The following is a 13,138-nucleotide window of genomic DNA, read 5'->3' on the forward strand; positions in this document are numbered from 1 at the left end:
TTTTCGAGAATAAAGTCAAAATTTCGTGACATAAGTCGACATTAAAAAAGACGAAATTTTGTGAATAAAGTAAGAATTTCATGAATAAAGTTGACGCAAAGTAAATTTTGTAAATAAAGTGGATGGTGGATTCACCCAGTGACTCACAGTTAAAGTCAACTGCTGAAAAGAGGTGTATCCCACAAGGTTCACCCGCAGTAATCAAGAAACTGGCGAGAACTGAAGTACTCCACTACACTTGCGCGCAGAGCCTTTTGACTTTGTTCTCGGCATTTTGATATACTTCACATTCACAGTAATTGCAAATTTCTTTATTCTCGAATTGCGGAAACTCCATACACTACCAACCAAAAGTATGAGAAAGTGACACTTTTTAGCCTGATAATGACAATATAGTCTCACTCATGACACCTGGGCCTGCTTAGATGCACACAAAACAGATATGCGCTTTTGAATGTTCTCAATATTTTTGACCAACAAAGTGAAACTGGATCATTTTACACGGCACAGCTGACATTGTCTCACGGCACACTGGATTACACGACTCATCCTCTCGCAGAGGGAAGTTCTATTTTTCTTTTTAACCACCGCCACCACCACCGCCACCGCTACCTCAGAGGAAATGATCTCGATCCTTCAGCTGCTGTAATCCTGTCTCATCCGACCAAAAAAAAAAGGAAAAAAGAAAAAGAAATCCTTACGGAGATGAGACGAAATTCTGAAATGATATGATTTCCTTGCAATGTACAGCCTAATCTCTCACCCCCCCCCCCCCCCCCGCCCCCCACTTTGGTGATGATATGACATAACCCCCCATAACCCACCCACCCCCAAAAAAGAAAGAAAGAAAGAAACAAAAAAACTCAACTGTATCCCAACTCTCAACACGCCCCCTCTTTGCCTTTTTCTGTCAGGGGAGGAAAAACCTTGGAGTCCATCCAAAAAAAGAAGCTACATCAAGCGTTGTCACCGCAGAGAGTAAAGAAGGTCCGGACTGGAGGTGGGGGGGCAGCCAGGCAGGTAGCTACGTAACGCAGGGGGAGGCTCACTGATGCTGCTGCTGCTGCTGCTGCTGCTGCTGCCGACAGCTTCCCTCCCTCCCATGTGAGTCTCTCGACTCTAGCGGCAACAGTACAGGAAGTACCGTCTGAGGGGGTGGGTGGTGACACCGACCGTCTCAACGAGTTCAAGCCGCACGTTGCAGCTGAGTGGAAGACAAACAATAATAATAAAATAAAAATAATAAATAAATAAAAAATAGAAAAGAAGGAAGAATGATGAGGACCCACTCACCAGTGTCAGAGGCAGAGGACACAGCAGCCATCTTGTGGGTAGTAGAACCTCTGGCTTCCTCTTCCTCCTCCTCCCCCCTCCTCCTCCTCCGTCTCCTCCTCGCCTCCACGGTGGCTCGCTCGCCCTCCTCCTCCTCCTCCCCCTCCTCCTCCTCTTCCTCCTCCTCCTCCTCTCCTCCTCTCAGAGTGGGATGGATCCGCGGGTCCGAGCGACGGCGGGCTGGCTGCTCGACTGCTTCGTGCCCCTCTGCTGGTTCACCCTATCGCTCATTCTACCGCAGAGCCGTCTCCTGCCCACCGCTGCCTCCGATCCGATCTTCCACCGCCCCCCACCACCACCAGCACCACCTCGCCAACCCTTTTGCCATTCAACTTCCCCCAGCACCCAGCCAGCCAGCCAGTCACTTTCTCTCCATATCCACACTCCGCTGCATCCACTGGAGCTCTTCCCGTCCTCCCCCTGCAGTTGATGCTATTATTATTAATTTTTTTTCTTCTTCTTCTTCTCCTTCTTCCTATTCTTCTCCCAGCACTTCTTCCTTGGTCCTCCTAAGGTACGAGCAATCCAGGCAGAGGCAGGAAGGGAGAGGTTGTGCAATGCAGGAATCCAAAGCTGGTCCTGCTGCAGTAACAGCAGCCCCAGGAAGACGTCTCGTCATTCTTTTTTTCGCCCCTCTTTTTTTCCTCTCCCCTTTTTTCTTTACAGGCAGGACAGTGGACGCTGTTCCTCCCAGTGACTCGTATCACAGCAGCAGCAGCAGCAGCAGCGCTGAGTGCAGGCTGCAGTCAGAGGACAGATAGAAGGATAGACAGAGGGAGGAGAGGGAGAGAGAGAGAGTGAGAGAGAGAGAGAGAGAGAGAGAGAAAGAGAGAGAGAGTGAGTGTGTGTGAGACAGGGAGCACGCACAGTGTTCTGTTTACAGCTGGATGTGTTCCCCAGCTGCTGCATCATGCACACACAACACAATACAACAACACAATTATTTATATGTTGCCAGCAGAGATAAATACTGTGTGTGTGTGTGTGTGTGTGTGTGTGTGTGTGTCTTCAATGCATTCACGCCACACACACACACACACACACACACACACACACACACACACACACACACACACACACGCACGCACGCGCGCGCAAGTTTACGTAATACATGAAAAAGCGACACCGCCTAATTGCATCTTGAATTCGAAAGCGATGTCACCTCGTTGCGAATCAGCTTCTCAAGGATGCCTCGCGCACAGCCCGTGCGGTGCTGCGATGGGGGCAAAGAGCAGTTACGTAAACCTTCCAGAACGTCTGAGCTCATCCTTTGGCTTATTATCAGGTTAATTATGCACGCGAGAGTGCGAGCAGGTTTTTTTTTTTTTTTTGTGTGTGTGTGTGTGTGTGTGTGTGTGTGTGTGTGTGTGTGTGTGTGTGTGTGTGTGTGTTTGTTGTTGTTTAACCTCTAGATGCATTTTAAATAGGTGTTCAAACTGAAGAGAAAGTGAAAGATAAATTAAATAAGATGAATAGGAATTGTAACTTTTTTTTTTCTTACCAACTATAACGTTGGGTAAAATAGAAAATATGGCCTATATAAATTTTGTAAGATTATTTTTTTTTTCCAGACTAAAGCATAAGAATTGTAGATAATTTTTCATTTATATGAATATTTCCTGATGTTCGCCTCCAGGTGAAACACGGGGTGTATATAATATAAGCGTGTTAAATAGAATGGAAAGGTCATTTGTGGAAACCGTACGCCTGATTCGACGCTTTAGGGCACCTCGCTACGTCTACGTAGCGTGGTTTTAGACGCTTTAGACATAAAGCGTACATAAACACCATTATTATGACGGCTTGATTCTGCGCTGTGTTGACGGAGGAGCCGTTCAAGCCGTCAACCGCCAGGAATAGTCGCAATTCGTCCTCGTTGCCGTGCGCCGAGCCGTAGTGTCGTAAACTCGCCAAGTGGGAAAAGCATGAAGTGAGGAGCACTGCAGCCAGCCAGCGGTTGTGGGTGCAGCGGCGGCAACTTGTGGCAGCCAGTCAGAGTCAAACTCTGTCCGACGAGGACTCGGGTTGTTCTCCAGGAAAGCATCAAGCGTCTTCTATTTGATTTTGTTATTTATTTTTAATTTTTTTTTTTTTTAAAGCATGGAGGGAACCGACGAATTCATGAAGTACCGCTCGCCGCTGGTGTCCCGGTATGCTAGCAAGGAAATGGCATACAACTTCAGCGACAGGAAGAAATTCACCACCTGGAGGAAGCTGTGGATCTACTTGGCCAAAGCGGAGAAGGTTTGGCACGTTGTCGTTCCGCATACAACCAGCCAGATATTTAGCCGCGTCCGGGACACAAACACTCGCTTCCTGCTAGCGGTCCACTCACACTCACTTTCTCCGTGCTTTCCAAACTGTTGAGCGTGACCTTCGCTAAGACATATCCAGTTCCCTGCTCTAAATATAGTCCACAACTATGGACGAACCCATTTAGAAAGCCGTTGCTTGGTACCCCCCCCCCCCCCCACACACACACACACACACACACACACACCACACACACACACACACACACAACTATGTGTACTCACTGTTAACAACATTAGCCCAAACTTCTTGCAGTATTTAAAAAAAAAAAAAAAATCTATTTCAAATGTTATTATTATTTTTTTTTTTAAATATCTATTTTATAATATTTTTTTAACACCCTTAAAACAACGAGCAGGAGTTGCATCTTAAATTTCACTGTATGCTCCCTTAGCAATAGCAATCAAGACTTCTGATTCTGATTCAATAGGAGCACAACTTTGTTTTTAAGTATAAGACACAATCAGGTGCAGCCCACTGACTGTCCGTCTACTATTACAGCAGCAAAGGTCGATCTAAGCAACAAAAGCACGCATTCGATCATGGTTTGTGTGAAATATTGCATCATTGTTCGAGACACGAACCGCAAGTTTCAGTGAAAGCTGCTGCATTCACTGTGACTGCAGACTGCTATTCGTTGAAAGGGGGCCGAGCGTCAGCAGGTTTTTGGTGTCTCCTTAAGCAAACTAATTTAAGGTGGCGGATGTTGAATTAAGAAAAAAAAAGAAGTAAATGTGGAGTAGATGCAGGATGAATCTTATTTTCTGTTCAATATTTGGACATTTGTTCAAATATCCGCACAATGCAAACATCGGAGTGTAAAAGTCAACGTAATCTTCTTCATAGACTTTGGCACAGAGTAATCTTGAGGTGTAACGCGGGATTGGGGGGGGGGGGCAAAAAAAGAGCGCGACCCCGCTGAACATTCTGACCCCCCCCCCACCCCCCCACCCACATCAAACGGGCACACCGGCCCCAATTTGCCGGCTGGTTAAAGTTCAGCAGATAAAGCAAAAATACTCCCTTAAAATTTGCAGCTTGTGATTCGCGCTGCTTCTTATCTTCACGTGCATTGATTTTAACTTTTTGTCACATGGAAGTCAGGGGGACACAAGACCCTAAGTGGCGGCGCGCTCTGTCACGTGCACTGGCCCTGCGTGACCTGCCGGCCAACAGCAAGCCCGTTGCATCATTGGTCACTGTTGATCACGGCCCAATCTTTTTTTTTTTTTTTTTTTAAGAGCTTTGTCAAAGATTAAGACTCTGTGGACGCTGTGGTTTAAGACTTTGGGCGCACCGGCAGCGGTGCGAGCGTCAAGCTAACCCTGAGCGTCGCAGCAACAGAACACTTCCCTAAGCACGACCCAGCCGCCGGTCTAGTTGAGTTTGAGCAGTTCTGGGTGGTGGTGGTGGAGCAGCGCGATATCTGTGTCACGACTCCCACTGTGTGGCCGTGGACAGATTCAGGCCCCCGATCTAATTAGGACATCTCCTCCTCGTGAGGAGGGCGGCGCGGTCGTCCGAAGCCAAAGAGCCTTTTGGACGCGCGTCTGTCAGCGCCGCCGCACAAAGACTTGAGGACCACTGACATCATCAAATTCTCCCCCATTCGATTGGACCGGACACCGGCTGCCGCACTTGTGGCTGCCCGCTTCGCTTACCCTTTGTCCTCTTATTGTCAAATTCATTGTCAATTCATTTCCTGGTTCTTTCATTGATTGTTTCTTCAAAGGCTAAATGCCAGCGATCAGTTTGCCAGTTTGCTGCGTGCCTCTGTGCTCTGCCGTATGGCGGCGGTTCCGCTCTCTTGCGCCACCTCACGGTTGCCCTGCGCTTCGCGTTAAACGCGTGGAAGGTTCGACAAAGCGTCGGTTTTAGCTGGTCGCCCGTCTTAAACTGCGCTGTTGGGGATTGCTCCGTAAAAGTAACGCAACTACTGGTTACTGATTACTCCGAAATAAAGTAATCTACTTACCTCTTTCACTACTTTGTTTCATAAGTAATCAATTATTAATTACTTTAGTTTAAAAAATAGATGAGGTAACAGTTGCTCAGTGCTTTGGAGTGAACTTTTTTAAAGTGCAGACCTTGCAATTCCAATTATTGCCTCTGTCCTCTTAACGTGAGTGAATGTTTGCTCTCTGAACGCAAACTGCACATGGCACAGAACAAAGTGGTGTACAGCACTGGCGCCTTTTGCACAGCCCACATTGTGAAATTGTGTTGAATCGGAAGATTTGGGAAAATGAAGATTGTACGAAATTGTTACTTGATGAAGTCATTATGATATACCTACCAGTTACTCCAAAAGTAGTTTAATTACAGTAGTGGATAACTTAGTGATGGATTACTCGCCAACACTGGTCTTAAATTTGCTGATGTCAGGAGTTTGGTTGAGCACCACTGGGGGGGGGGGGGGTTAAAAATGGGTATGACATAGGACCTTTAAACGTCTATGTGTGCAGTGAGTATTATGCCATGTTCTGTTAGCAAGGTAGCAAAGCTATTAGTCAAAGTCGAGGCTGTTTGTGCAGGAAATAAAAAGAACAAAACAAAAGCAGAGTTTAAAAGTCACCTTTGCCCTCTTGCGAACCTTTGCCCTCAGGCTTTGGGCCTGCCCATCACCGAGGCCCAGATCCAGGAGATGGAGAGCCACGAGAACGATATCGATTTCGCCATGGCGGCGGAGGAGGAGCGCAAGCTCAGACATGATGTCATGGCGCACGTCCACACCTTCGCTCACTGCTGCCCCTCCGCTGCGCCCATCATCCATCTTGGCGCCACCTCATGCTACGTGGGAGACAACACTGTAATTACGACTGGATGAAACGCCGCATGCTGCTGCTAAAGCCTGCATCAGTCGCAGGACATCACAAATCCTCCCCCTTGATTTGTTTGTTATGTAATCCAGAGCCTGTGTTTTTTTTTTTTGTTTTTTTTGCAGTGCAGAATGCTGTTCTTCTTCCAATGTTTTTTCATGCTCTCTAAACAGTTTGTTCTTTCCTCAGGATCTGATTATGCTGCGTGACGGCTTCGACATCCTCTTGCCCAAGGTGAGCCTCAGCTGTTTGCCAGAACGCGCGCTGAAGTCGTGCTGTTTGTGAAAATAGCACAGTGCGACTGGCGTCTTCGTCTCTGCAGGCCTCAGCTGTCTCGTAGCAATCCAGTCATGTGGAAAACTGTTGTTTTGGGGCATTTTCTTTTTTTTTTTTTCTCCCCCCCCCCTCCCCCCCAACATTTGGCCCCATTACAAAGCAAACGATGTCGCGCACAGTCGCTCGAAGCTTCCGCTGATTGTCCTCACAGTTGGCGAGAGTGATCGACCGACTGGCAAACTTTGCGGAGAAGTACGCCGACCTGCCAACGCTTGGATTCACGCACTACCAGTGAGTCCGGACGTGGCCGCGCGGGGGGGGGGGTTAGGCAGTTGCGCCTCGCTTGTGACGTATTTCTCTCCCAAGACTTCTGCAGAACAAATCTTTAAAGTGCTGACGTCTCCCGCCCCCCACCCCACCCCACCCCGCCCCCCTCGCAGGCCGGCCCAGCTGACCACCGTGGGAAAGCGGGCCTGTTTGTGGCTGCAGGACCTGGCCATGGACATGCGCAACCTGCAGCGTGCGCGCGACGACCTGCGTTTCCGCGGCGTAAAGGGAACCACGGGCACCCAGGCCAGCTTCCTGCAGCTCTTTCAGGGGGACCATGACAAGGTATTAGACGTTTTACTGTAATGCACCATTTCAACAGTTTGACTGATTTTCACCTGTGCATAACCTACATTATTTAACATATACAGAAAACACACACACGTGCTTCCATGTCTTCTTTGCAGGGTTTTTAACGGCAGCATTCAGCTGTGTCTCCCTCTTTTTGTTTTGTTTTTTTCCTTTTTACACTAATTTGTTTTGCGGTGCAAAGAGCTTTTGGGTCCTTGAATAAGCCCTATATAAATCGAATCCATATTATTGTTATTATTATTATTATTATTATTATTAGTAGTAGTAGTAGTAGTAGTAGTAGTAGTATTAGTAGCAACTAGTAAGTATTATTATTATCATTATCATTATCATTATTAGTAGTAGTATTATTATTATTAGTAGTAGTAAGTAGTAGTAATATTATTGGTAGTAGTAGTAAGTAGTAGTAGTATTATTATTAGTAGTAGTAAGTAGTAGTAATATTATTATAATTATTAGTAGTAGTAAGTAGTAGTAGTATTATTAGTAATAGTAGTAGTAGTAGTAAGTAGTAGTAGTATTATTATTGGTAGTAGTCACTAGTAAGTATTATCATTATTATTATTATTATTATTATTATTATTATTATTATTATTATTATTATTATTATTATTATTATTAAGACCTGTTGAAAGCAACCTAGCTTGGAGCTTTTCAAGGTGGATGTGTGAAATGTCAGGGCTGGAACTGTAGGGAAGATTGTCACTTTGTGAATGTTGCTGTCCACTTTACAACCACACATTTCATTCTAGCCTGTGAACTGCAGTGTGGAGGGATGATTCTTGAAATGTTCTTGCTAAATTTCACCAGGTGGAAGAGCTGGACAGAATGGTGACTGAAATGGCCTCTTTCAAAAAGTGAGTTGTTAAAAAAATAAAAAAAATAATGCAATTCATATATGTGCAAGAAAAGCGTAAAATGTGTTTCCCCCCGACACAGAGCCTACCTGGTGACTGGACAGACGTACAGCCGCAAGGTTGACGTGGACTGCGTCTCCACTCTGGCCAGTTTGGGAGCAACCGTTCACAAGGTGCGTGGTGGGAGGCTGGATATGTTCCTGGGCGTTTGTTGCCATCTAGCGGCGAGGACTGGAATTTTGTCGACGGACGGCAGACCCGACGCCCGTGTTGAACTGGTTCCTTTCCTCCGTCTGCGTCTAGATCTGCACTGACATCCGCCTGCTGGCCAATCTGAAGGAGCTCGAGGAGCCCTTTGAGAAAGAACAGATCGGTAAACAGCACGCAACTGTCATTTTATTTTTATTTCTTCCTTTTTGGGGTTGTTTTTTTTTTTTTTTTTTCTTATAAAAGGCTTTTAACCCAGTTGCACTCCCTGCACTGCAGGTTCCAGTGCCATGCCTTACAAGAGGAACCCGATGCGTGCAGAGCGCTGTTGCAGCTTGGCCCGCCATCTGGTGGCACTTATGGCTGACCCGCTGCAGACTGCCTCGGTTCAGTGGCTGGAGAGGACGCTGGACGACAGCGCCAACAGGTCTGGCACACACACACGCACACACACGAACACGCAGAGAGATGTTTCATTTAAAAACAGAGCCTGTCAGACTTGACTGAATTGAATGCAGTGAAGAGAGGAAAAAAGTATTCAATTATTTTCTAGACCCGCATGTCCTGCACTCAGTGTCGCCGGGGTTGCTGGAGTCTATCCCAGTAGTTTTCAAAATAAGACGCCTTTACACCCTGGATAAGTTGCCAGTTTAGAAAAAGTGTTATAGATGTTATTTAAAAAAAACAAACAACATTTGTTGATCCAAAATCATGACTTTTACCCCGTATTTACATTTTCATTTGCTAAAATATGTTTATTTTATTTATTTGTTCTTTTATGTTTATTACAATAGTATTGTGCACCTTTCTTATTTCAGTCATGTGCATCTGTGTCCATCTGTTGCTGAGGCCTTTTTCCTCGGACCTCTGGTGCAGCAACTGATTATCATACAGAGAACGGACACCATTTGAAAATCACGATGAGATGCACCAATAGATCAGCGTATAATGAAATAATCAGACCCGTTGCCCATCTGGCGCCAACGGCCGTGTTCGCGTGTCACGTTCAGAGGCTCACTTTCAAGTTCAGCAAGTCGTTTTCGGCACATCTAAATGCCGCCTTGTGCGATTGGCCGATTAGATGTTTGCATCGACGTGTATTTGAACGGGCGTCGCAGTGTACAGAGTGCCACGTGGGTTTTTTTTCCTTTGCGCGATTTGCCTCACGTTCGCTCGTTTGGTTCTCTCCCCCCTCTCCCCCCCGACTGGAGCGCAGGAGGATCTCCCTCCCCGAGGCCTTCCTGACGGCCGACATCATCCTCAGTACCCTGCAGAACGTCTCCGAGGGACTGGTGGTCTACCCCAAAGTCATCGAGAGACACATCCGCCACGAGCTGCCTTTCATGGCCACTGAGAACATCATCATGGCCGTGGTGAAGGCCGGCGGGAACAGACAGGTATCTGCAGCTGAGGCCCCGGCACGTTAATCCTCCTCCTTGGCGGTGACCGTCTCTCTCTCTCTCTCTCTCTCTCTCTCTCTCTCTCTCTGCTCCTGTCAGGACTGCCACGAAAAGATCCGCGTCCTGTCCCAGGAGGCAGCAGCTGTGGTCAAACAGCAGGGCGGCGACAACGACCTGCTGGAAAGGGTCCAGAAAGACCCCTACTTCGCCCCGATCCTGGGGCAGCTGGACAGCATACTGGACCCCAAGACCTTTATTGGTCGGGCTCCTCAGCAGGTGGGGACGAGTATGGTGAAGATTTGAACTGTTTTATCAGACCAGTGATACTTTCAGTGATTCTATTGGAGGAAGGACAAACAAAAAAAAAAAATACATGAACATACAACACATGAAGAACAGGGATTTTCGGTAATTTTTGCATTTACACAATGACAAACTACAGTATTTTTTTTATTTTTTTTGACACATTGAATGAAATGCCAACATATGCGTGAATGTTTAGCTCTCCTCGCCATAGTCGCAATGACATTTTGAAAGGGGGAGTAGATGCCGCCTAGAAACAAAATCTGGAAAACTGAGAATTTCTCCTTCATTCCTTCTTTTCTGCGTTTCCCCCTGGCCGTGTCCAGGTGGCGCGCTTTCTCTCGGAAGAGGTGCGCCCACAGCTGGAACCCTACAAGGCCAAGATGGAGGTCAAGATTGAGCTGGAGATCTGACGGACAAGCGCAAAGGAAACAAAAACCCGCCGTCAATCATGTAGTGTGGCCTCCGTGAAGATGAATCATGAGTAAATCGCTGTCTCTGATATCGTGTCGTCATCTCTGTGTTCAGCCCAAAGAAACACACAAAACAAACGTACATAACCTCAAACAAATACTAATTTCTTACGACGAAAATATAGGGGTGGGGGCGTGGGGGTGTCACCGTTGTGTCACATCATCTTGAATTTAAAAAAAGAAGAAGACATTATTACAAAACTATTGGCTCGACAACCAACATGCTGCTGATAGAAAAAAAGTTTGAATTTCTTTTATTTATTTATTTATTTTTTAGTTCAGTGAGTAGTGCCTTGTTTTGATGCAAATACATTAGGTTTCGTGCCAACTTAGGTGTCAGAAGATGAAAGTATACGGCGGTGCTGGAAGTTGAGAGGGGCAAACGCCTGAAGAGTGAAGAGAGGACTTGCAATTTGTAACGGTTGGCTGAGTTTTAATTATTTGTGTGGAGCCGACAGCGTTGTCCATGAGGTCTTTTAGAGGAAAGCAAGGAAACACAGAGTGTCTCGCATCACAATTAATAAGCCCTGGTTGTGGAGGCCACGGTGAGTCAAAAATGCTGTTTCACCAAGGGGTCGAGGAGACGACAAGCACAAAAAAATTGGACATACAAAATGTAATGTATGTTCGTTGGAGCGATGGAAATTGAGAAGATTAACTTCATACATTTCTTTTTACATTCAGTAGTTAAAATGAGATGCAAGATGCAAAAACACAGGGGGAAAATGAGGACACGTAGAAGAAGAATCAGGTGGAATTTGTAGAAAACATCAGGTAGGTTTTGTACTGCATGCAGTGTTTAACTTCAGCCATAAATTACTCCAAAATGCTGCAGTGAAACAAGTTGAGAATCAGCACGCAGGTAGTTGGAGACATGTAGAACAAGAATCCGGCGGAGTTTGCCGAAAACATTTGTTTTTATTTATTTTTTTTAAATTAATATTTGAATTTGCCCATGAAAGGAAGTTTCGTACTGTATGCTGTGTTTGGCTCACTTGCCATCTAGTGGAGGGTGGAAGCGTCATCACCGATGCAAATGGAGGAACTAAAACTAAGTGAATGGAGCACCTGGCATACACGGATCACCTTATCGTTCTGCCTTTTAGTAACACAACGCACACACGGCAGGATCACATCGTTGAATTTTGCGGCGGTATTTCGACTACCTGCTCACACCTCATGACCATTCCTGTGAAGTTTACCCCCCCGAGCCCCGCTGAGAGGTTCCCTCGCCGCTAACAGAGCCTTCTCTGTGCCTTGAAACCGGAGAGGTCAGCATTCCTCTCCTCGGGCCTCAAAACAAGGACCCAGATTCTCGCAGAAATAATCCCGCTTCCCAGTGGGAGTGCAAAACCCTATCCGCTTCTCCAAAAAGGTGGCCGCTGCCCCTCCACCCCCCCTCCCTTGGTGGACAATCAGTGTCTTTGTGAAGCCATCCGATGCCAAGAGGCAGAAAGCGGGAGAGAGTCGGCCAGCAGTCACTCTTGGTCCTGCTCTGGGAGCTGCTGTGCAACAGCCTCTCTGTGAGGGGGCAACGCTGGATAATTGCAGCGCTGGATTATTAGCACGACTCTTTCTCCAGGTGGAATATACGGACGGTCCGCATCTTCGTTTTTCAAGGATTTATCGCCCCGGAGAGAAGAGTTCACCAGCTCTTTAGGACTAGCTGACCACGGCAGGAGCAGGGAGACAGGAACACTTGGCTTGACTAAAAAGGTAGGCCACAGTTATTCATTCCTCTTTTCTGCCCCAGATACTCTGCATCTGGCTCAGTGCAGGAGCTGCGTCTCCTGAGCCGTCGATGTTTTGTGTGTGGGGGGGTGGGGGTAGAGAAAAGATGAGTGTGACTGAGAAGCATTGACATGCAGACATTGACATGACATGCAAAAGCCAGACGTTCAGACCGGTTAATGAGCGAAGCAATAAACAGAGCCCCTGTCCTCCTGGACGTGCACTCGCGTCTCATCTCCCTCAGCAGGATCGACCTTCTTAAGAGGTAGAGACTTAAACAAGAGACGGGTGGGGGGGGGGGGGGGGGGAGCGTATATGCTTGGATTTCTCTTTAATCGTCTCTCCAGATTTGACACACTCACACGCACACACACACACTTGAATCCCATGTTATTTTGGGCGGTGGGTGGTGGTGGGGGGGTGGCAGTCAGTGAGTCAGTCAGGATTCAATGTTAGACCACTTAACATGCTTTATTTCAGCATTCAAAATAATTAAAAACATCTCAATTTATTATACATATACAAAATAGGTACAGATCCTTGTGGTGTCGTCTTTTTTTCCCCCCCTCTTCCCCCTGATGAGTAGGACTGTCTGATTTGAAGAGTGCGATGAAAAGGAAGGAGAGCTTTAAGGGTCTTTACCATCAGCACTACCAAGGAAATAGAAGAAGTCTGTCTCGAGCGGCACAACAAGAGGACGTGAAGCAAGCTGTGGGCTTTTTTTTTTTTGTTTGCTTGTTTTTTCGTTATTTTTCTTTCTGCTGTAGCACCAAGAGGGCCCCGATCAG

At 46.7% G+C, this 13,138-nt stretch overlaps 2 protein-coding genes across 3 annotated transcripts in view; one reads left to right on the top strand and one right to left on the bottom strand.

The window, feature by feature from the left end:
* LOC142892283 (GTPase IMAP family member 8) overlaps positions 1–2,548 on the bottom strand; it is a 10,235-nt gene extending 7,687 nt beyond the window's left edge. For both annotated transcript variants that reach the window (XM_076032320.1, XM_076032321.1), the window contains exons 1-2: positions 2,437–2,548; positions 1,294–2,072 (exon numbers count right to left, since the gene is read on the bottom strand). In XM_076032320.1, coding sequence (XP_075888435.1) covers positions 1,294–1,324 — 31 coding nt within the window. In that variant the 5' untranslated portion in view covers positions 1,325–2,072; positions 2,437–2,548. The remainder of the gene's footprint in view (positions 1–1,293; positions 2,073–2,436) is intronic.
* An 828-nt stretch (positions 2,549–3,376) lies between these two features.
* adsl (adenylosuccinate lyase) lies at positions 3,377–10,646 on the top strand. The gene is made up of 12 exons (XM_076032322.1): positions 3,377–3,576; positions 6,251–6,454; positions 6,654–6,698; positions 6,952–7,031; positions 7,181–7,352; positions 8,190–8,236; positions 8,319–8,409; positions 8,540–8,609; positions 8,723–8,870; positions 9,660–9,840; positions 9,943–10,119; positions 10,473–10,646. Exons 1-12 carry the CDS (start codon positions 3,433–3,435, stop codon positions 10,557–10,559), a joined length of 1,446 nt encoding a protein of 481 aa, XP_075888437.1. The 5' UTR covers positions 3,377–3,432; the 3' UTR covers positions 10,560–10,646.
* Positions 10,647–13,138: the final 2,492 nt, after the last annotated feature.

The sequence above is a fragment of the Nelusetta ayraudi genome, unplaced genomic scaffold, assembly GCF_046127955.1.
Source record: "Nelusetta ayraudi isolate G7.1 ecotype Tasmania unplaced genomic scaffold, CSIRO-AGI_Nayr_v1 ptg000034l, whole genome shotgun sequence".
Classification (NCBI taxonomy): domain Eukaryota; kingdom Metazoa; phylum Chordata; class Actinopteri; order Tetraodontiformes; family Monacanthidae; genus Nelusetta; species Nelusetta ayraudi.

Excerpts from the sequence above, each read along its gene's own strand:
- adsl (XM_076032322.1), top strand. The coding sequence starts at position 3,433 with ATGGAGGGAACCGACGAATTCATGAAGTACCGCTCGCCGCTGGTGTCC. Across the intron at positions 6,699-6,951 it reads TCGACATCCTCTTGCCCAAG|TTGGCGAGAGTGATCGACCG; the intron begins GTGAGCCTCAGC and ends TTGTCCTCACAG. Across the intron at positions 7,353-8,189 it reads TTCAGGGGGACCATGACAAG|GTGGAAGAGCTGGACAGAAT; the intron begins GTATTAGACGTT and ends AAATTTCACCAG.